This window comes from Muntiacus reevesi, chromosome 3 (assembly GCF_963930625.1).
Source record: "Muntiacus reevesi chromosome 3, mMunRee1.1, whole genome shotgun sequence".
Lineage (NCBI taxonomy): Eukaryota > Metazoa > Chordata > Mammalia > Artiodactyla > Cervidae > Muntiacus > Muntiacus reevesi.
The window spans coordinates 5,553,945-5,578,204 of NC_089251.1; the positions used below are offsets into that span (position 1 = coordinate 5,553,945).

Genomic DNA, 24,260 nt, shown 5'->3' on the forward strand with positions numbered 1-24,260 from the left:
AGGTGGTGCCCCGCCACGTAGCCTCTGCTAAAGCTAAGCCCAGATTCTGCTCCTGTCAACTCCGAATCTATGACTTCAGCAGCCCATGAAAATAAACGCCAACTGGGCAGCTCGTTGAAGAAAGGACGGAAAGACTCTTATTGAGGGCTGTGAGGAACTGTGGGGCTTGGCAGTGGCAACCCCTCAAGTAAGAAAGATAGAGACACAAATAACCAAACAACGGGAGAATGATGGGGGTGGGTGGTGGAGGAGGAACAGCAGCCTTTAATTTCACTTTAATTCTGTTGGCAGAGGGTTCCAAACTTTAAGAAAGCATCCAGAATGAAAATCAAATCCCAGGGTATCTGGAGATTGTTAAGCCTAGAAGGACACCCCAGAAACAGCAATGTCTGTTTGCTACAGCCCTTCCAAGAGGCTAGCCTGAAACTCCCGGAGTCCTGGGCTCTGGCCCCCAGGCTGACTGACCAGCCACAAGGGCTGCTGAAACCAGAGCCAAGAGGGTGGAGGCAGAAAGAAATCCTTTGGGGCCTGAGAGAAGAATCTCCTAAAAATTCAGTTGTTTTCTAAAGATTAGCTAATTTGAAAATAAGAATTAAACTTATTCAACCCCGGCCTATTCCTCCCACCAAACTTTACATTTTCCCCTTTGAAATCCAAAAAGGATTGCATCAAAGCTCTGCTATGCAAGCAGCGTTTTCCGTGCCGAGCCGTGTTGACACGTCGCTGTAGCACCTCCCCCTCCCCCGGCTTTGAGGCTGTTCCACTCATTCCAGGAATACGACCCCACCCAACAGAGTCCCCTCGACTGTGACCTGATGACCCCATGGGCTGAGAAGTCTCCAGGTGCTGGGACAGCTGAACGGAGAGTCTTTGCTGGGGGTGGGGCGGGGGGGGGGGGTGTCAAGAAACCTAGGACACGCTCACAAGCTGCCCAGCAGTGGGCACTGCCTGGTCGGCTCCCCGTGGACTACCTGGAACGAAAGGAACCCACCTGGCACACACCAGCTTCCAGACAGGCAGCTGGGCTTCCTCGTTAAGATGACTCTCAAATGCTGCAGATCATGTATCCACGCAGGCCTCGCTCTCTCCCCCGCTTTAACAATATTTCAGACCAACCCCCAGCTAATGAGTTGTCAAACTAGATCATTCCTGCCCTGCATCTGTTCCAAGGATGCTGATTAAACAACTCCAGGGAAAAGAAACCATTATCCTGTTCAGTACAGACCTCGCCTGATTACTGCGGTGCAGCATGGCTCGCCCTGGGTAAACAGCACAGATGGGAAGCAAGCTGTCAGCTCCAGGAAATCACCTCCCTCCCATGGGTGGTGCACTCCATTCTAATTCACTGAAAAGGCTCCCCTGCGGCCTGAAGGCAAGGTTTCAAAGGGCCCAGCACCCTGGAATGTATCCCTCGGACTGGAAGGACCTAGCACCACAGCTGGGCTGAGAACAATGACCTGCAAGGCATGCTGATGAGGCCGCATTCTGGTCAGCCATCAACAGCAGACTACGCTGCTTGTCGTATAGACTCCAGGACTGGTGTAAAGACATGGGCAGTGACGGAAAGAACCAGAAAAACACCAGATGAGAACACTGAAAAAAGGCATGCACTGTGTGTCTCTATGGTACAAATCAATGTGTGAGAATGGCCATGAAAATGCTAGCAAGAGTAAGAAAAGGGGACTAGGAACTTCCCTGGTTGGTCCAGTGGTTAAGACTCTGCTTTCCAATGCAGGGGGCAAGGGTATGATCCCTGGTCAGGGAACTAAGATCCCTGTTTGCCGCCAAGGTCTGGCCAAAAAAAAAGGACTAGCCCTACCAGATATTAAAATATATTTTAAAGTCATACAATTAAAAAGTCTGGTATTGGTGTATGAAGAGACAGACCAATGAAAGAGAATACATCTAAATACAAATGTAAATTTGGTATACTTCAAATGTATAAGAAAGGATGAATTTAGAAAGCACAGGTATAGTAAATATAATGAGGGATCATCTTTACCAGTCAGTGACAGAGAGGTTTTTGCAAGTCTGAGAACATACTGCTGAGGAGGGGAAAGGGAACATGCTCTCACAACACTGCTGGTGAGAAAACACATCTGCACAATTCCTAAAGAAAGTAATTTGGCACCATCTATACAAGTTTTAGATATGCATAACCTTCAATCAGTTCTAGCAACTTACCTTGCATAACTTGGACTGTACACAAAGAACTACGTGCAGTGTAATTTCAAAATGCTGGTCATGACCCACCAGTGGGGTCTATGGAATAAATTTAGTGGATTATGCCCAGAATGTTTTAAAATGAAACAGAACAGAATGGTATACAAAATATCAGAGTGCATTACATACAGTAGGAGTAATGAGTAGGGTTTCCTGAACCTTCTGTTACTAGCCTGTATATGGGATGGTGGTGTAAAGCTTTTTTTTTTTTTTAACAGTGGACTGAGTTTTTTTTTTAAAGACTTGAAATCCACATCATAACGGCATTATAATAGCAAAAGACTGGAAACAGCCTAAAAATTGGCCAACAGGGGACTGACTGCTTAAAAAAATGACGGTCCATCCGTACTATGTAGTCATTAGGAAGAATGAGGCAGCTCTGAATGCGCTGCCATAAAACAATCTCCAAAATATATTATTAGACTGGAAAAGCAATATGCAGAACTGTGTAGATTATGTATCACTTGTGTTTCTTAAAAAGTATAAACAAGTATACACAGGGGAACTATGGCAGAAACAGGTCACAGTGGTTGCCTCTGGGCAGGGGAACTGAATTAGGGGACAGAATTATGTTTCATGGTGATTGATTTTCTTTTTTTTTTTAACCATATGCATGCATTACATGTTATTAAAAAATATATACACCATCTGGACCCATGCCGACAATTCACCTATCTACACCCTGGATGACAGCGTGAAGCAGACAGTGGAATCTGAGCTTGGTTCCATTAGTGACTCACTATGGGATCTTCAACAAAGAAACTTTATCCCTCTGAACCTTCACTGGGGGCTTCCCTGAGAGCTCAACTGGTAAAGAATCTGCCTGTAATGCAGGAGACCCCAGTTTGATTCCTGGGTCAGAAAGATCCGCTGGAGAAGGGATAGGTTACCCACTCCAGTATTCTTGGGCTTCTCTTGTGGCTCAGCTGATAAAGACTCTGCCTGCAATACAGGAGACCTGTGTTCAATCCCTGGACTGGGAAGCTCCCCTGGAGAAGGGAAAGGCTACCCAAGCCAGTATTCTGATTTGGAGAATTCCAAGGACTATCTAGTCCCTGGGGTGGCAAGAGTCAGACACAACTAAGTGACTTTCACTTTCAAATCTTCATTTCCTTAATGCAAAAATGCAGATAAAAGCAGTATTTGTCCTGAGGACTAAGTTCAGTTCAGTTCAGTTCAGTCACTCAGTCGTGTCTGACTCTTTGCGACCCCATGAATCGTAGCACGCCAGGCCTCCCTGTCCATCACCAGCTCCCGGAGTTTACTCAAACTCATGCCCATCGAGTCGGTGATGCCATCCAGCCATCTCATCCTCTGTCATCCCCTTCTCTTCCTGCCCCCAATCCCTCCAAGCATCAGGGTCTTTTCCAATGAGTCAGCTCTTCGCATGAGGTGGCCAAAGTATTGGAGTTTCAGCTTTAGCATCAGTCCTTCCAATGAACACCCAGGACTTATCTCCTTCAGGATGGCCTGGCTGGATCTCCTTGCAGTCTAAGGGACTCTCAAGAGTCTTCTCCAACACCACAGTTCAAAAGGATCAATTTTTCGGCGCTCAGCTTTCTTCACAGTCCAACTCTCACATCCATACATGACCACTGGAAAAACCATAGCCTTGACCAGATAGACCTTTGTTGGCCAAGTAATGTCTCTGCTTTTTAATATGCTATCTAGGGTGGTCTTAACTTCCCTTCCAAGGAGTAAGCGTCTTTTAATTTCATGGCTGCAGTCACCATCTGCAGTGATTTTGGAGCCCCCCAAAATAAAGTCTGACACTGTTTCCACTGTCTCCCCACCTATTTCCCATGAGGTGATGGGACAAGATGCCATGATCTTAGTTCTCTGCATGTTGAGCTTTAAGCCAACTTTTTCACTCTTCTCTTTCACTTTCATCAAGAGGCTTTTTAGTTCCTCTTCACTTTCTGCCATAAGGGTGGTGTCATCTGCATATCTGAAGTTATTGATATTTCTCCCAGCAATCTTGATTCCAGCTTGCGCTTCCTCCGGCCCAGCATTTCTCATGATGTACTCTGAATATACGTTAAATAAGCAGGGTGACAATATACAGCCTTGACGTACTCCTTTCCTATTTGGAACCAGTCTGTTGTTCCACAGCCAGTTCTAACTGTTGCTTCCTGACCTGCATACAGGTTTCTCAAGAGGCAGGTCAGGTGGTCTGTTATTCCCATCTCCTTCAGAATTTTCCACAGTTAACTGTGATCCACACAGTCGAAGGCTTTGGCCTATAAAGCAGAATAGATGTTTTTCTGGAACTCTCTTGCTTTTTCAATGATCCAGAGGATATTGGCAATTTGATCTCTGGTTCCTCTGCCTTTTCTAAAACCAGCTTGAACATCTGGAAGTTCTCGGTTCACATATTGCTGAAGCCTGGCCTGGAGAATTTTGAGCATTACTTTACTAGCATGTGAGATGAGTGCAATTGTGTGGTAGTTTGAGCATTCTTTGGGATTGCCTTTCTTAGGGAATGGAATGAAAACGGACCCTTTTCCAGTCCTGTGGCCACTGCTGAGTTTTCCAAATATGCTGGACTCTTAACGACTGTTTATAGGAAGATCAAGAAACCATATAAATCGACTCCTTTACAAATCTATAGCTCAGGTTTGGAGACATATAGGTATAATGTGATCCCATTTTTACTTAAAAATATCACACACACACGTGATTCTATCTACAGGAGGAAGGCCACGTACTACACTTGTTTTGGAGAGGTACTATTAAGGTGATCTTTCACTTTAAAAATAACCATCTATTGTGTGAATTCTTCTCACTAAGGATAAATTACTATCACAACAAAAGATTTTCTAAAAAGGGAGAGTCTTAATGTAAGAAGTCAGTCCAAAACCCAACAGACAGTCCACCTGTCTTGGGAAACTGCTGACCACACCACTCCAGGACAATGAAAGAACATCAGACTGCGGACCTGTAACTTCACATGACTGCTCCTCCACAGAGGGTCTTTGACCAGGCTAGTGGGATGATGCCTGCTGTTTCAAACATCTTGCTTTGCTGCAAGAACTGAGCAACCCAGCAGCAGGTTCTCTGGCCCCCGCCCCTGCCCTGGCCCCCTACCTTGCCATCAGAAGCAGTGTTGATGCGGTAGTGGTACACCCTCCCTTCGTATCTCAGTGAGATGGACCTCTGCCCAGGACTACTCTCGCTCTCCCGAACCAAGAAGCTGCCGTTGATTCCGCTGCTCAGAAGGTACTCGGCGGCGTTGCGGGACACAGGCCCGTGGTACCAGGAGTGCTTCTCCAGGCTGTTGACTGGCGTGATGTAGTTGCTTGGGACCCAGCCTTGGCCATTTTTGGTTTGGGCTTCACACCACTCCCCATTGTGATTGTAGCCTAAGACCCGGAGCTTTTCACCTTTGAAGAAAAGAACCCGAACCGGACATGTCAGTTTTAAAAGCTAACACGTTCGTTCTTATTCACTCTTCTGTGATCACTAAAAAAAACAACTCCAAATTCCTAAATACCTACTTCATTTTAACAGGTCCATATAAATATATGCATTTAGAACTGTATGAGTATACAGTTTCCTGTTTACAGTGAATATATAGATAAATACATAGCCACAGTTTTTTATAAATCTATTATTCAAGCGCCCTAGTTTCTAATATATGGAAGCTCTTTGTAGAAAAATACTTTTTCTTAAAAAAAAAAAAAAAGTGTTTTCCGTGTTTGGTCCAAATGTCTTTTTCAATACAAAATAGAGAAAGCTCTGCTTTTGCTAAGAGCTATACAAGAACTTTTCTCCTGAAGGAAAGTGACTCTCATAAAGGTGCTCTTAGTTTTTCTGGCTCTCTCTGGATTCCTAACAGCTCTCCCAACAAGCGAAGGTGTGGCCAGTCAAGCCGCATCTCCCCCGATCTCTGTCTCCTGCAACCACCAGCAGCCATCCACAGCTCCTTTACCTTTAGTTATGCTTAAAGTGTTATCCCCACTGGCCACAAAGTCATACAGTGCAACAAAAAGGTTGGGGTCATTTTCACTGGGACCGGAGAGAAGGTTTTCCTTAGAGTTCCAACGAGCTGCTTCGCTGAGACCTTGCGGCTCGAAGTCAGATGCTACTGGCCTCTGAAGGGCTTCTGGAAGAGAAACAGAAGAAACAGGGAAAAAAGTTTCATTCTCAGGAGCAAAGTCCTGATTTACTTTTACTTCTTAACATATGTACATACTACTTATTAATTAAAAAAAAAAAGAGGGTTAAAAAAATGGGACTCTTCCATTCCCAAATCTTGTGAAAAATCCTAAGCATTTACATTCCAGAGAGGTAACTACTTACTGTTGCCAAACGGTTTAAACTTTACGTTCTTTAACTCAAAATGAATTCTGTGAGAAAGAGACGGTCCGTCCTCACACCTCTTTGCCATTGCTAATTTATGTTATAATACGGAGCAAAAGCTTCTTGCTTTAAAACGTTTTCAAATGTTAACATACATACATAATTTAAAAATCAAATAGCGCTGAAGGGATTATAATGAAGGACAAACATTTTCCATCCCATTCTTCTGTTACCCAGAGGTAACAGTTGCCTTATTTTGGTTATCACCTCCATCTCTCTAAACACAAGCTATCCTATCATTACAACTGCCCCTCCCTCTCCCACACCAGGCTCTACTACTTACCTTTCTATTTTCAGTAACAGACTCACACTTTAATTTCCTGTTCTCCCTGCTAGAGTCAGTATCTCTCAATGATTTACCTCACAAGATAAGGATATTAACATCCTACCCTTCCTTCTACCTACTCCCACTTCCCTACATACACACTCCAAGTAGGCCTTCTTTTCATTTTCTTTTACTTTGTGCAAAAGAAGTTCTGTTCTTCTATTTTGTCATAACAAAGTCTTCCATTTTTGTCTATAGGTATATTCTAAAAGTTGAAAACCAATCAACATCTTTTATATTAGGAACGTGTGATTATTACTAAGGGGTTAAACACAGTTCAGTAATTTTTCCTGAAGTTTCTTCTTTTACTTTTTTTTCTTCGAACTATGTTCGAACTCTCCACAGGTTCTTTCAAGACAGCAAATCTACTCCAAGTAGATCTTAACAGTTATAGAATATTATGGGGTGAAATCTGAATACTCATTTAAGGACACTACAGTAAGGAATCAAACTCTTAAAAAGGAGGAAAGTGGGAAATTCTAATTTTTATGCCAAAACACAAAAACAAGAAAACAAAATTGTTCCAGTTTTTCCCTTTTTTATGGATTTGGAGGACCCAAACATGTTTTCTTGGGGAATGACACCCATCTCAGGGGTGGGCCTGATTTTCCAGCAGTCACTTCAAAGGACACACTAGAGGCACCTAAAGTATCTGAGAGACTAGGCTAACCTTCCAGAAACACGACTGGAGAACTTTCAGGAACACTCTTTAAACAATCTCCTTAAAGTAAACCAATAGGACATAAATAAGAAGCCCTTTCTATCCTAGTTTTTGTACTCCTGACTATAGTGAATTTTGAGGAATTGTTTTTCTAAAGAGTAAGTCCCAAATTATGTCACTATTGCACTTGGTAATTTCACCCTGTGAATCATGAGGGCAAAAAGAATTTCAAGGAAGAGGGTCTTGTGACACTACCATTTCCTAGAATGTGCAAAAGGCTTAGTGACATGTGTTAGGCCCTGTTCTCTGAGTACTTACAATATATAGCTCTAAAAGCATATCTAGTGCCATCGTGATCAGAGGCTGACCAATCAACCAAAAAGCTGGTTAAAGCAGGGAATTCTTGAAAATTAAAACATGAGATCCCCTAGCCCGCCTGAATGTACACTGATTTGCTAGTCTTGACGATAGGGCCGAGGATTGTTCTGAGTGTGGGTGTGTGATTAGACTTGGATACTGTCTTACCATCCTACCTACGATGCCTCATCTCAGTTCCAGGTCTACATTCCTGCAGGTGGAGGAAGAGGGTGGGCCGTTCGCTATAAAATCCCAGTACAATCCCTTCTAACTGTTCACAGTAGTGTCATTGACACCAAGTCTTGAAACAACTTTTTAAAAAAGACACCTGCATTTACAGAGTCTCTCTAAAGCACTGACCTAAATTTTCATACAGACAAATCTCTTCAGATTTGATTTCACTGCTTTCATATGAACCGAGTAATAAAACAAGTATATCTGAAATAAAGGGACGTGGGAAGAAACACAAGTGGCTCTGGGTGTGCTTGTGACTCAGGGGGTGGGAGCAGAATGTGGCAGAGGAGCGGCTGCTCGACTCTGTGGGCACCAGAGAGGCGTGGGTTATGAAGGGAGCCAGGCTGCTCCACGCTGCAGTGAGTCAGTTAAGTGAAAGCAAGTCAACAGAGCTTCTATGGTCGTTATATTAAGCAGACTTATTAGGCAAAGGATCCTTAACATAAAAGAACTCTTGCAAATCAAAAGGGAAAAGATAAAACCCTCCTCCATGGAAAAATGGAGAAGGAAAATGGCAACCCACTCCAGTATTCTTGCCTGGAGAATTCCATGGACAGAGGAGCCTGGCGGGCCACAGTCCATGGGGTCACAAAGAGTCAGAAATGACTGAGCGACTAACATACACACTCCCACTATGGAAAAACAGATCAAAACTATTAATAAGCAATGCACAGAAACTAAATTACTACTAAACAAGGAAAAGCAGAGACATTACATTGCCAACAAAGGTCCATCTAGTCAAGGTTATGGTTTTTCCAGTGGTCATGTATGGATGTGAGAGTTGGACTGTGAAGAAAGCTGAGTGCCGAAAAATTGATGCTTTTGAACTGTGGTGTTGGAGAAGACTCTTGAGAGTCCCTTGGGCTGCAAGGAGATCCAGCCAGTCCATCCTAAAGGAGATCAGTCCTGGGTGTTCATTGGAAGGACTGATGCTAAAGCTGAAACTCCAATACTTTGGTTACCTCATGCGAAGAGCTGACTCACTGGAAAAGACCCTGATGCTGGGAGGGATTGAGGGCAGGAGGAGAAGGGGACGACAGAGGATGAGATGGCTGGATGGCATCACCGACTCAAAGGGCATGAGTATGAGTATGAGTTGGTGATGGACAGGGAGGCCTGGCGTGCTGCGATTCATGGGGTCGCAAAGAGTCAGACACGACTGAGTGACTGAACTGAACTGAAACAAGGAAAGCATGTTAACGTTTCTTGTAATCAAAGAAAGGCAAATTCTCTGTCAAGTTGGCAGGGACCTTTTCTTGAGGCTAACAGTGTAAAACTTCAATGAAATGGGCATTCTCACACAATGCTAGTAGTTGATGTAGACACTGCTGGAACATTTTAAGAGAAAAACTGGAACTGAACTGAGTCTTTGAAGAATTCTATCACCTTCGATATACCGCGAGGAATTTATCCCAGGAGACCCAAACAATGATTTGTATATGCTCAGTCACTCAGCTGTGTTGACTCTTTGAGACCCCACCGACTGTAGCCCATCAGGCACCTCTGTCCATGGAATTTTCCAGGCAAAAATACTGGATTGGGTTGCCATTTCCTTCTCCAATGATTTGTATGTACTGATTTTTAAAATAACAGCACCAAAAAGGAAAAGCACAAAATATTTATCCATTCAAGATAGGTTAGTTTGTGGTGTATCCATGAAATAGAATATAGCCATAATGTCATTCAAAATATTTTTGGAAAAATGTATCTAACTACTTGGAAATATACTATAACAATCCATAATTTTATAAAAACTGAAAAAAGTCCAGAAGGAACTACACCAAAATGTGAACAGAAGTTAATGCATGGTAGTGTGTCAACAGTACCATTAACAGTAGTTTAACACAGGGTGGTGGGATTACAAACATTTTAAGTTTTCTTTTTTCTTTTCTATATCCTGGCATACTTCTCTCACCATGAATGTGAATTGTTTCCATAACCAGAGAACAATTACAAGAATAGAAAAACGGTCATATAGAAGCCAGCTGACGCTTATATAATTGATCATCTAACATGAAAAAGTACACAGGGGGAGGGGGGACTCTTCTCTCTCTGTCCTGAAAAAGTCCATGTGCGTTTCCCTGCAGGATCCCAACTTCGTGGGCGTGAGCACACGACTCTGGCAGACCAGGGCTACACAGGAAATTAAACCAGAGTCATGAATACAGAAATGCTTTTCTTCTCAAAGGCCCTCTGACCTCTTCTATCAAACATTCTGCAGCATCTGGATTTGATCAAAGTTACATAATCGGGGGAAGTGGCCTGGAAAACACCTGGAATGGGCAGAACACAGACACCGGCTCTGGGGTGACTATCGATTTAAAGTGTGGATTATTAAAGGGGGACTGTCCCTCACATGGAGACAGATGCTGAGAACTTCATGTGAGGGGATGAGGCCTCTCTGTCAGGAAGGAAAGGGCCTCCCACTGCCTTTTGATTCAACAGGACGTCAGGAAATCCAAGGCAGCCTCTCTATTTTCCTCTCCAGTTCTTGCTCCATTCCACAAATTAATGGCCAAAGCCCAAAGGGAAGTATTGCTCATGCATGCCTCTGGATCGAGACGCTGAAGTGCAGCCACAGTCCAACACCAAAACCTTCCAGTCAATTCCCAATCCAGGCTGATGTCAAAATTGACTCACGACGTATAAATGCCAAGTTCCTTGCTTCATTTCATAGCGAACGATGCTCGTCAACCTTAAAAATGATCACAGCTTACAAGGCCCAAGTTGCAGAATGTACTTAAATCTTTCTTGCCTAATACATGAACTTCCTGCCAGTCCCCGGATGGACCCTTAAAGGAGCTCAAAGGATTCATTAAAAAAAAAACGATGCCCAAAATAGCTCCCCTCTTCTGTTCTGCCAACGGATAAAGAAATCCTTGCGTCTATTCTTCTTAAAAATGTTAGTTTAACATTTTCTGCGGCATCCTGAGTCATAGCTTTAAAATATTTAAGATTTTTATCTTCAAGAATGCCTCTCACCTCATTGGAAATCCTTTTGTTATTACCACATCCTTCATGAAAAGGTTTCCACTCACCCACAAAACTCAGGAAAAGTCATTAATTAGCCAGTTGAATACCAAGAATGGTGCTATCTAAAAGTGCTCTAAAGTTACGGCTCCAACTGTGAGAACAACAAACTGAAAAGTCTGTAAGAACGATGCCACAGAATTCACTGGATCTGTGAGTGATTAACTTATTTGGACAGCATTCGAAGAAAAGAGCTTGGGTCTTTAAAGTACAATTTAAAGATCATTTTATACAAAAATAATCCTTTCTTAAAAGTTGTGAGTCACTGATCAAAAATGTTTACAAAAGATTCTCCCATATGGCATGTCTGGTCTAGACTCTCAGGGGCTGTTGCTGAAGCTGCCACTGCCAAGGAGGAGAGGAACAGGCTACTTCAGTCCCAAAGCGGGAGGGGATGGGGGTGGGGGGGGAGAAGGTGGGAGGGACAGGGATACGAGTGAGGAGGGGGTGGAGGGGAGGGAAAGGGAGGCTTCATCTCCAGGAAAAACATCCCAGGGAAGCTTCCCACCTTCTTGTTGGTGATCGTGCCCAAGGTTATGGTTCCTGCTGGAGTCAGATAGGCGGGCTATGTGGCAGTCATTACTGTCCACCTCGTGGCTCTGGGGCTGGGGGGGGGGGGGGTGGTGGAGAGAGGACAGGGCGTGTCAGATGTGATAAACACCCCCTTTATTTCTGCTCACATTCCATTATTTAAACCCTGGTCGCTTTAGTCTTATTTCCTTTGTGGGCCCTTCATTATGATCCTCCAGTTCAAGGAATCTCTGTAATTTAAAAATCTATAAAACAGATCCTTCAAAAAAGAGGGACGGCTTCGTGTTTTATTTCACACTCAGTTCCAACCGATGAGATCATGCTCAGACTATTCTCAAGTCAGTTTATAACAGTCTGATACAACTTTTTATAATATGAGCTTAGAGGAAAGGGATGATTTCCCACAATCTGAACTTGATGAAAGTCATTTTATCTACGTTCTACATGGTCCTTTATTTTGTAATTTACACCCTCACCCAGAGCAGTTAAACCTAAAAAACAAGTTTAGCTGAATACAGCCTTGGCATTAACTTCACACTCTGAACACAATGTTCCCAGCACCCCCAAAAAACTGTGTCAGCTGCTGGGGAGCAAGGGTAGGGCAATGAGGTAAGGATGCAAGGAACACAGCCTCTGCTCCTTGGGGGAGAAAGACCCGTTCATGAAAATGTATACACCTTCAAAGCAAAAGTCTAACAGAAGACAAGCGCTGTCCTGTAGATTAATTTTTAACGACACAGACATGGACTACCAGGAGTTGTGAAGGGGGTTGAACTCAGCAGGGTTATGAAGGAAGCAGACTATGAACGAGACCATGCCCAGCAAGAGAAGCCCGATTAACACAGGGACCCAAGGCCAGCTTGACACATCAAGCCTACTCAGGGAAGGGGCTTCACCTGTGCTGTGCTGTGGGCCCTCTGGTGATGCCTAGGAACTCCTCAGAATAAAGTCTGCAAATACATCAAATAAACATGGAGCACTGCAGAGAACAACTGTACTGAAACAGCCCTCAAAGTATCTTTTGAAAGTAATCTGTGATACAGTGTTTCTTTACTATGCATTAAATATACGCTCCTTTATTAACACATTAAATTGCAAGCTCCAAGAGTAGCTACTGTCGTTTCAAAGTAGTGATGAGTTTAGGTAATAATCACAATTGTTATATCATATGAAAATATCTGAGTTCTACTGCTGGCAAAATTACAAGCACTGCTAATATTACTGTGGTTTGTCATATACATTTGTAAAAAAAAAAAAAAAAAACACAGATAAAACACTAATTTTCAGTTAGCACTTAGTGAAATAAAATCTTAAAAATTTCTCCATCCAAGGACATGGAGCCTCTGAATGTCATCCCAGACTCCAAGGGCCTTGTGGGTTCACAACGTCTACACTGCTGACGTAGTTCAGCAGAATCCCAGCAACCTGACAGACAGGTCTAGAAAGGGGGCTGCTGTAAGTTCCTGTGAAGTCCAGATTATGCAAGTTTCTTTCTAAGTAAAAAGAACTAATAATTTTCTTTCCATTACTTCCCACTTAGGGGTGTTATAGGCAATAAATCAGATGGGATTCCAGAGAAATCCCCTTTAAAAAATAAAAAAAGCTTTTTTAAAGGTTATTTAAATTGGCCCAAGGTGTAACTATTGTTGAAACCTTTTTATATTGTGATATTCCTAGGCAGTCAATTTTAGAAAACAGAATCCTCCATCCTAACCTCTGTCCAGACGGGCAGTTTGGATGCAAACTCTTCTGAAGATACGCAGTCCTCTATCACCGATCGCTCAACCAGAAAGCCAAAACAAAAGGAATTTTGTGTCACTTTCTAAGAATCTACTGTCAATGAAGTCAACGATGATTAAAAATGGAGTACAAGGACCGACATAAAAGAAGACTCTAGACTATCTTCACACCATTCTGAACCCAACATTCACACTCCTCTCCCTCTCAACCCAGTAAGCGCACACTCACAGTTTGGCCACTTTTCCTCCCAAATCTCTCAGCAAGCTGTATTTTCCACAGCCTCGACTGGTTCCCAGCTTTGATCTGGCCCCTCGCTCCACCTCCGCACTGCCACCTGAGCGCTCTTCCTAAACAAAATGCAGGTCCGACCCGAGTCGCTCTTCCGCGAAAACCCACCAAGATGACCGCCAGCCGAGAAGCTGAAGAGAGCAGCTTGAGGCGGCCCTACCTGTGGGCCTGGGTCACCTTCACTGGCGCGGTCAGCCGAGGCGCTGTGAGGAACAGGGCTATCCCGTGCCTCGCGGGGAAGCTGGCAGTTGGCCAACAACGTAGGAGACACTGTTCCCTCAGACACCGGCGGGGGCTGTTGCTGCTGCCACCTCTGGGGAAGAAATCCGAGCTCCAGAAGGACCATTTTCCCCCAGGACGCCTGCTCTTCATTCAGCCTGCCCCCCACAGGCCCCCGCGGGTTCCCCGTTGCTACCTCAGCGGTGAGCACCTTGCCCAGGGCCAGTCACTCCCCCTGCAATGCCTAGTCCCTTCTCATCCTCCCGCCTGCACCAAGGCTAGGAAACCTCTGACTGGTCCTTCTGCCTCCCCACCCCTCACCTCTGGTTGATTACTTCCGGTTCGCCTCGCACTCAGGGAGGACCTGATGTCCGTTAAGGGCGCCCTGAGGAATCTGCCCCCGTGTCCCTTGTGGGACACTAAGCCTGGGCTCCAGAGTGGACAAGTCTTGTTCAAATCTCGGTCCACCATGTCTTTAAGATATTAATTTCTAAGCTCCGTTTCTCAACTGAATAATGGCTTCAAAACCGAGTTGGGCCGTCAGGAGGGGTCAACGCATACTTGCCTGTGGAGACGTTCTCCGCACGGATGCGGGCATGGCGCCTGGCACCAGGGCACCGCAACAGAGAGTAATCATCCTTTCTCTTATTATTGTTACCACAATAATGTAAGTTCCTTTGGGGCAGAGATGGAGCGTTCTTTCACAGAGTCTTCACTCTCACCTGCCTAATACAATAGACGACTCAGCCCTGCTCAGGGTTTCGTAGAATGAACTCAGTCGTAAGAACATCCTGCACTTGTTTATCTTTGGCAGCAAGGTAAAAAAATTAGGTCATGACTGAAGAGTGCACCTGAATGACCTGTCAGCCTTAAGTAAGAACAGCAGAAGTGACAGACGGGAAAGATGAGAAGCAAATGCAACCCAACCAGGAAAACTTAGCAAGATTTAGGAAATACAGTAACTTTTTTTTTTTAGGAAATACAGTAACTTTTTAAATGGAATGTACACCACAGCCAAGAACTTAAAACAAGGTGTAGCATGAAAGTGCCTTTCTCTGTGCTTTCAAAAGAAACAGGATTCATTACTGTCTCCTAACAGGCCGAGAGGCCTCCACAGACTTCTTGTTTGTGAGGGAAGAAAGGTTCCCCGAGTCCTGGGACTGACCCAGAGTCAAAGTGTCCACAGTGAGCCCACTAACCTTAAAAGCCTTTTTATTCTGTCACAGACCATTTGCAACAGACTGAAAGCCTCCCCCTCTCCTGCCAGGCTTGGGAGGGTGTGTAAGCCCTCATTTCACATTTCCTGTTTTCTGTTACAGCATCATCAAGGTTCCTGGGTCACTTGGACCCGAGTGACTGAAGTCATTGCCCAATGGAAGGCAATTTCCCTAGAACGTCTCATCAGCCATTACTATTCGAATAACTTTAATTGGAGTCAATTCTAAAGGAAATCAACCCTGAATATTCACTGGAAGGACTGATATTGAAGCTCCAATACTTTGGCCACCTGATGCAAACAGCCGACCCATTGGAAAAGACCTGATGCTCGGAAAGATTGAAGGCAAAAGGAGAAGATGGTGACAGAGGACGAGGTGGCTGGATGGCATCACTGACCCAATGGACATGAATCTGAGCTAACTCCGGGAGACAGTGAAGAACAGGGAAGCCTGGCGTGCTGCAGTCCGTGGGGCTGCAAAGAGTAGAACTCGACTTAGGGGCTGAACAGCAAACAACAAAAATTGGAGTAACTGAATGTAACCCCAATAAAGGTACTTTGGCTCCAAAACACAATGGTCAACTCTATTTATTCATGGCCCATCTTTAAGTTAAATTTTAAGGTTAAGGTATTCAATGTATAGCGTTGTTGGCTAAACTTGAGAACTGATAAGACTGATAGGGATTAGGTAGAATTTAAGAGTAATAAGGCTGAAGTTTATGCAACCGAATGTAAGGGAACAACAGCTAGTACTTATTGATCCCTGCTGAGTGCCAGCACTGTGCCAAGCACTTAATCTGCACGAAATTCCTACAACCCATTGCCTAGCCTCTATTATGAGCGTACGTGAGAGGGCAGGAAATGCAAGCAGACATGAAGCGCCTCACACGCTCTCTCTCCAGGAATCCATCCATCCATCAGGTACCTGTCAGTCAGTCTCACTCAGCCTCCAGCACTGCTCTCTCCTGGTCTGGCTCTTCCTTCCCCACTCCGGCATCTCTTGTCCCCCCCCCCCCACCCCGCCCTGTCCTAGCCCCTAACCCCCTCCTCCTCTCTCGTCTTTGTTTACCCCTCTCCTGTCTCAACTTGTCTTCTTGTCTTTGTCTCCCAGTCTCCCACCACCACCTAACACAGACAGTATCACAAAGCATCGAAGGCGTGGATTAAGAAAGAAGGATTTGAAAACCAGTTTCAGAGAATAACAACTATCAGTATCTAAGGACAAAGTTAAGTCTCTCAAAAGTCAGGAACTAGCAAGCTATTTTTCCAAACGGCTTTGGAACTTCACTAGGCAAGAAACAAGACTGACCATAAGTGATAACTATTAAAGATGGACAAGGAGTACAAGGGACTTCACTGCTTTTGTTACAGGTTTAAAATTCTTCCACTAAAAAAAGTAAAAAACATGAAAATTTCCTGGTGGTCCAGTGGTTAGGATTCTGTACTCTCAATGCCAGATCACCATTACAGAGGAAAAGTTAAATTCTTTCAATGTCTCATCTGATCTTTGGTTCTTGGTTACATATACTTCTGGTTTTATTTTTTTCAGTTTTATTGAGATGGAACTGACATACCTCATTGTCTAAATTTAAGGTGTACAACATAGTGACTTGATATATGCACATATTATGAAATGCTTACCACAGGGAGTCTAGTTAACATCCATCACCACACACAGTTACAAATGACTTTCCTTGTGAGAACTTTTAAGATCTACTCTCTTAAGTCATTTTCAAATACACAATATAGCATTATTAACTACAGTCACCATGCTGTACAATGTTACGCATTTTTAAAACCTATCCATCAATAATTTTTCCTGTTTCTATTTCAAGTCAGTGATTACACTGATAAAATCGGGGTCTGATTTTACAGTAAGGTAATAAGCAGTATGAAATTTTCAGTTTTCATATGTTTGGAGCTATGGAAATGCATCTCTAGAGATGAGAAGTAAGATGCCAACTACGGCATTTAATCCTGCCAACAGGATTTTTTTTCTTCCACAATTAAAATATTCACCATGGGAATAAGAAAGGGTCAGAGGAAGAGAAAATACTCTTCCTTAAAACCAAGGACAGGAAGTATTAATTATAGGCATCAAAGCAAACTTGGAAACAAATTGTTTTCTTAACAAGAAAAACTATCCATGGGTTTAGTTCAAATTCTATCATCACACTTCAGCCATTACAGCAATTGGCAATGCCAACATTTTAGAGTCTGAAATACTTAAATTACTAACAGCTAACATTTGCTAACATCTTGCTCTGTGCTAAAGAGTTTAAATGAAACGTCTCATGTGAGTTTCCCAACTCAAGAAAGCAGGGACTACGATGAACCTTATTAAAAACAGGAACATCGAGGCTCAGAGAGCAACATGCCACAGTCACTTCACTGGCAGGATGGATGACATCCGGGCCAGGCGGGCTGGCTTGGGAGCTGTGTGCTTCCCAGGAGAACAGGACCTCGGCAACATTCTAGCCATAACACTGCCTGGATTTAAGGACATCCCAAATGAGCCTCACATCAGTATAAATACATACACTTAGCACTTCACTAGTCTCAAAACTTTCCTGTGACTCATCTCCTGGATTCTCAAAAACAATCCTTGAAGGTGGGCTGGCCAGAGAACGTTTGTTCTCTCGGTCTTAGAGGTAAGAAGGCAGAAAAGTTGAGACATGATGAAAACTGGGCTCGCCTGACTCCAAATTCAACTGTTTTTCCTACCCAACTGACCTGGGGCCCTTCCTCCTCCTCTCTAGAAACCTCACAGCGTCAGTCTGAGAATGAAGTGAGGATGTCTATGAAGTGCTTGGTGCTAAAGAACTGTCGCCTCATTGATGAGCAACAATTTCAGTGTAACCCCCAAATGAAAAGGATTGACTGGCTTTCTATTTGGTTACAGAAAGAGCTTCAGATTTTTCTTTGTTACTAAACAAGGGAAGTATTTGATGACCTCAGAAGAGAGTATTTAGAAAGAGAGCATGAGCTTCTGGGAGGCAGAAGTTCTAAAAGTGTATCTGTGTGGCTGGCACCACACAAAGCCTCCACCAGAAAGTTAACTGCTGAATAGAAGCATTTCAAAGTGGGCCCTTAAAATAAATGCTGACAGTTCACAAAGAGTTCACTTCACAGAACCAACACGTCCACATGTAAGATTCATGCACAGTGTACACAAACACAAACACACCAACAAATCAAAGTAAACTGGGGAGGAAAGAAAAAGAATTCAATTGGCGAATGTTCATGTTTTCTTTCACACCTCTAGGAGAGAGAAGAAATTAATCAGAAAATTCAGTGCTTGAAGTAGACCTAAGATTGTAAAGCTCAATGTGGCCATAAAGGACAGATATACCTATAAACATACACTTTTGCAAAGCTGGAACATGGAGGTTAAATGCTATAAATGCCTATGTGTGCATAAAATGTTTCTAGAAGGATACACAAGAAACTCAAGTGAGGTTTCTGGATGAAGAACAGAATTTCTTCTCACTAACCTTTAAGAATTTTTTAATGATGTACAGCTATTTTAATAAACATTTAAAATTTTACTGCTAAAGGCAGTCATTTTTATCAGTATTAGAAAGAAAAAAAAATCCCTGATTCAGGCTTTAGAGTGTTTCTGAAGATACCATTTTAACATCCACAGAGAGTTCCAAGGAGATGAACAGTCATAGCTGGTAAAGCATATAGTGGCTAAAACTGGGCTCTTTGGAGTCAGACAGCAAGGGTTCAAGTCCTAGCACCACCACTTGCAGGCTCTGTGACCTTAGACATGTTTTCTAACTTTCAGATGCATCAAGTTTCTTCATCTATAAAATGGAAGTAATCAAAGGGCTATCATGAGAAATAAGCAAATAAAATCATATAGTATGCCCAAACAGTGCTTGGAATACAGTAAGCATTTAATAATTGTTGCTTTGGCAGCTAGGTCTAAATAGCAATAGATGCATCATCAAGTTGCATTTATGGTTGAACTTACTCTCAATGGAAAACTTGATCATATTAGATTTTCTTGGTCACTTGGGACACCTGGGGCCCCAGTATGTGTCAATAAACACTGACTGATTGATTTAGGATGTCAGTAAAAACCAAAAGGCTGGATTACTTATCCAGATGTTAGAAATATTTTTCCCAAGCAGCTAATAGCACATCCAGGCTTTTTTTTTTTTTTCACATCCAGTCTTTAAGAAACAATCACTAAGGTCTGTTAAATTCCCTCAACTACAAAACAATGGTTTCATTTACTTTCTCCAATTAAACGTAACAACGAAAGAAGGAAAACTCAGTAACAGAAAAGAATTCCTAGAGTGATACCTTCCTAGATGGAGGCTTAATGCCAGGTAGTCTGCTGTAATCAGAATTTTTTTTTTTAAACTTGAGAGTCAACATTATTTCAAGAAACATTAGATTTTGTAAACCCTCACCTCCAAAAACAACAACAACAACAACTATAATTAAACCATCCAGGTAAGAACTAAATCTACTGTTTACCCCCAGGGAAAACAAAACAATGCCACAACAGGGCTGTGACCTAAACCTTCCTCCATCTCTGCAGCTACAAAAGTCCATTCATCTACTCTGCCTGAAGCATCATCTGCAAAATGGATGGTGATGCCTAACACTAACTCGTTACAGATGTAAATGAGAATGTGCTCAGAATTCTGAGCAACTTGGGAAATAAGCAACATATTAACTGAAGATGATCTTGGTTGCTCACATGCCAACTTCTAGCGACAAATAAACCATCTTCTCCCTCTAAATGCTAGATCTTGTGAGCCCACTCCATCTGGATGCGCCTTCTCCGAGGCGGCCAACATACACGTCTCATGGCAAGAAGCGCCAACTGATTTCGCCTGTACCACTGGTGTTTACGGTTTGAGCTGCGCATGTGACTTCATGCAGACCCTGAGGTCAAAAAGTTGGAGAGAAAAGAAAAATAGGTGAGACAATGAACAAGGCCTCCTGTTCATTTCTCCTTCATTTTAAAGAGAAAAACGTTACAACTCCGATGGCATTCCAGCAGCCGGAATTCTACTACTTGTTCTAAAAGGAGCTTTACATTTCTACTCCTGTTTTAAGTCCTAAATAAAAAGGACAGACAAATTCAAGCAGATTTACATCCCTAAAGTACAATTAACTTTTCTGCTGAAAGCCAACAGTCTGGGGAGAGTCCCCAAGTCAGATAAATTTCCGCTTCATTCTGAAGCTACAAAACGAAGGCCACTCATCATAGTCAATTGTTTTTTTTTTTTTCCAATTGTCACCTTACTAGGACAGAAAACAATGACACACAAGAAAGGGGCAAAGGCGGGGGGAGGGAGGGAGGATTAGAGAAGAAAAGGGGAGTAGAATGGGGAGAGGGCAAAAGGGAACCGCCCGGGCTCTGAGGCTTTATGGAAGGAACTTGACACGAGGTGACCCTCCTCCAAGTGCCCTGGACTCATTCAAAATCTTCCTAAAATACGGTGGAACTTCTCTTCTCTCCCCGCAGAAGTCTTAAGAATTCTTACGACCTCTTCGTGGTCCGTAGATAAGACGGAGTGAGTGAGTGAGTGAGTGAGTGAGTGAGTGAGTGAGTGAGTGAGTGAGTGAGTGAGTGTGTGTGTGTGTGTGTGTGTGTGTGTGTGTGTGTGTTGGGGGGGGGGGATGGTGTAGAAAGATCACTTCAAATTCTGTATCCATAAATGGTAGAGCCATGTTCCCTTTTGTCCACGAGACTTTAATGAAAATCGTCTGTTTCGCAAATACGGGTCGACCTTTTGGACGCGTAATTCCCAATTAACGGTGGAAATTCCACGACGTGGGCTCACGAGGCCCTTCGGGCCTGTACGCTTTGCTTTCTCCAACTTTCTCGGGGAGACCCTGAAGGCCTGGGGGCCCCGCGGCTTGGCCCTCCCGGCGTGGGCTCCCCCCACACCCCTGGGGTTAGTGCGCGCGGGGGTGGGGTGGGGTGGGCCCGGCGCCCCGCACCCTCCGGGCTGGCGGCGGCGCCCAGGGGCGGGCGAGGGAACCAGAGAGCGGGAGAGGGCGAGGGAGAAAGGCAGAGGGGAAAGGGGGAGAGGGCGGGCGCCGAGGGAGCGCGCGCGCGCGGCCGGGCGAGGCCTAGGAAGGCAGGCAGGCCAGCCGGCCGGCCGGGCAGCGGACACGCGGCCGCCCTCGGCCTGCTCCCCGGAGCTCACCTTCCAGGTAGCAGCTGGAGGAGGATGAAAGCCCCTTCTTGGATTTGCAGCCCACCAACTTCAGGCAGATCTCCAACATCTTGGCGCGCCGGCGGCGTCGGGGAGCCCGCGCCCCGGGCTGCCCTCCGCGGCGGGCTCAGGCCCGGCTCGCCCCGCGCGCCGCCCCGGGCCCCCGCGGCCCCGTCATGCCGCCTGCCCCGCCGCCTGCCCCGCCGCCTGCCCCGCAGCCCCGCCGCCCCGCGCCAGCTCCCGGTCTCGGCTCCGGACGCGCCTGTTAACAAAGGGCCCCCGAGCCCGGCCCCGCGAGGCCCGCCCCCGCCGCCTTAACCCTCTGCGCGCCGCGCCCGCACCCAGGGGCTGCCCCGAGTTCCGCCCGGCCCGGGCCGCCGTCCAAAATCGACGCCTCGCGGGTTTCGACGTTAAGGAAAGCGGAGCCGGGGGGGGGGGGTGGGGGGGTGGGGGTGTGATTTTAAGCGCGCCAAGTCTTGGTTCTCAGACTTGCGAAGTACTGTCCTGACGCCGCAAGAAAAGACACGGGCAACTGTGGCAGGCAAGCCGGGGGAGGGCGGGCCTGCTCAGCATCACTTTTAGGAGCCTCCTGCATCTCTGGGAGGAGATCCCCCCCAACTGCACCGCTGAAGGCCAAGCGAGCCGCACGGGGCGCGCTGCCCTGGCCAACCCCGAGTCCCCTGACTGTTGGTGAACAAGGCAGATTCCTCTGCAGTCATCACTGCTGGTCCCATTTCTATTCGCTGAGCTTACTGTGATTAAGGCCAACTCAGTGGGTGTCTGAGGAGTGAATAATCAGAGAGCTGCAACCCACAGTACAACTACACAAGTTTGCAACACATTTGTCATCCAGACTAGGAGACAAAGGAGACGTGTGAGTTCAAACACAATGTCTGATTATTAATAAAGGGAGTTTAGTCTCCTCCATGAGAACTCATCAGGGGCAGGGCCTGCTCGCCTTCTTTAAGAAGCCTCATTTTTGTTCAAGAGAAAACTCCTGTTTGGTGGGTGCCATGGGGGGAGGGGGGAACACATTATTTAAAACCCATTTCACTGCTGTGCTTGGCTCGAATAAACATATAACATATATGTCTATTATATATATGTGTATGTGTATATACACATATATAACATATGTCTATTATATATATAACATATATAACATCACATATAACAATATAAAAAATAACAATAATGTGTGACTTGGTACCAAACTGGAAATCTACATCACTGGAATACAGAATCCGGTCATACCAAATAATTTAACAAAATCAGAAATGTTTCAGCAAGTATAGGAAGGAAAAGTTGTCTACAACAGTGTTACATAACTAAATTGCAACAGGGAGAAAAATCAAGTTAGTACACATCATAGCATCCAGGAATACTAAGAGCTGAGGGGTACTGAGATTCTACTACGAGCCAGACTCCTGTAAGAAGCACCCTCCAATCATTACCACATTGCATGTGCACAACTATTCTGTATGGAAAGCAGAATTATCATCCTGATTTCAGGTGAAAATCTGAAATTCAGAGGAGTCAAGCAGCTCGCCCAAAGCCTGAGCTGGACTACCCCTAGGTCTGCCTGGCTCCAAGGATCAGGCTCCTAACCAGTGGATTATGCAGTCCCTTCTCACCAAAAATAAATCCCAAGTAAATTAAAGCTTCATATATCTTTATCTTTGGCTAAATAACTAAGGTTACCATATAACTAAGAGACTTACCAATATAACTTACCAATAACTAAGAGACCCTGGCTACAGTCATCAGTCCCAGAGGCAAAGCTGGACTCATCTGTGGTCCAACCTATCCTGTAATGACAAAAACCTGGGTATCTTCACTATACTAGGAATGGCTAAGTAACAAGACCTCCACTCAGGTCTGCCAAAACCTGACAGTCCAAGGTTGGACTAGATGTGACTAATGTGTATCACAGTGTTTCTCAGCCATTATTAATTTTTCAGAGATGTCCTGTCAAATTCTGATTCATATACAAAATGTGTTTTTACTGCAACTAAGTGACCTGTGGCTTGTGTTGTGGTACCAGGTCAGACCTCATGAGCAGCTAAGAAGACACAGCACTTCCCACTGCCTGGAGACACAGGGCTACAGGGCTACGAGGGGACAGGTGACTGTGGATGCCACCTATTGATAGATGCTGGGAGACACTATCATTCTGTCAAACAGCCCGTGTGTAATGACGGCCAACTGTCACTTGAACCTTTCAAACTCCAAGTATAATGCCAAAAATAAAATCCCAAAGGGTGCCACCAATACAAATAAGCTGAAAACTACTGTGTTGGTACCTTTTAGAGAGTTCAAGGGCTTTGGATCGGACTATAATAAAGTCTGTCATTATATAGCATTTCAGATGTAATGTGATGGGCTATATTCAAATAGGCACCTTAATGCCAAGAACAGTGGGCATTTTTGCAATTTTAGCCATATCCTTGAATTCTGTCAATACAGGCCCAGATATTTGCCTGCATGTGCTATACTTTATATTAAGATATAAGTTTATTTTTAAAAGTTAATGACTATTCCTAATATTCTGCTCTTGAATCTAAAATGACCGTATCCCTTTAAAACATCTTAAAATGAGTAATGCTTATAAACTGTGTCCAGATCTTTTAAAATAGTTATAAAACCATACATCAACAGGTCTGGGAAAACACTCTGAATTAGCAGCAATGAACACTGAAAATATCGCCAAGCTGCCCACTACCAAATTAAACTAGGACTATTCTTTCCAGATCTAGCTTTTGATGCTTTTGAAACTCACTCACAAGTACAAAAAACATTCTGCTACAAGCAGATAGGAGAGCTCCAATCTCCTTACTAGAACAGAGGCCTGAGAAGGATTCCTTCTAAGTAATCTTAAGCCTAAAG

At 44.3% G+C, this 24,260-nt stretch overlaps 1 protein-coding gene across 2 annotated transcripts in view; it reads right to left on the reverse strand.

The window, feature by feature from the left end:
- Nucleotides 1-24,260, reverse strand: part of ABL1 (ABL proto-oncogene 1, non-receptor tyrosine kinase) — a 137,301-nt gene that overhangs the window by 27,894 nt on the left and 85,147 nt on the right. The window contains exons 1-3 of one of the 2 annotated variants that reach the window (XM_065928238.1): nucleotides 21,366-21,564; nucleotides 6,155-6,328; nucleotides 5,311-5,606 (exon numbers count right to left, since the gene is read on the reverse strand). In XM_065928238.1, coding sequence (XP_065784310.1) covers nucleotides 5,311-5,606; nucleotides 6,155-6,328; nucleotides 21,366-21,444 — 549 coding nt within the window. In that variant the 5' untranslated portion in view covers nucleotides 21,445-21,564. Of the gene's footprint in view, nucleotides 1-5,310; nucleotides 5,607-6,154; nucleotides 6,329-21,365; nucleotides 21,565-24,260 lie in introns of those variants that run through there. The other variant, XM_065928237.1, reaches the window with a different exon arrangement.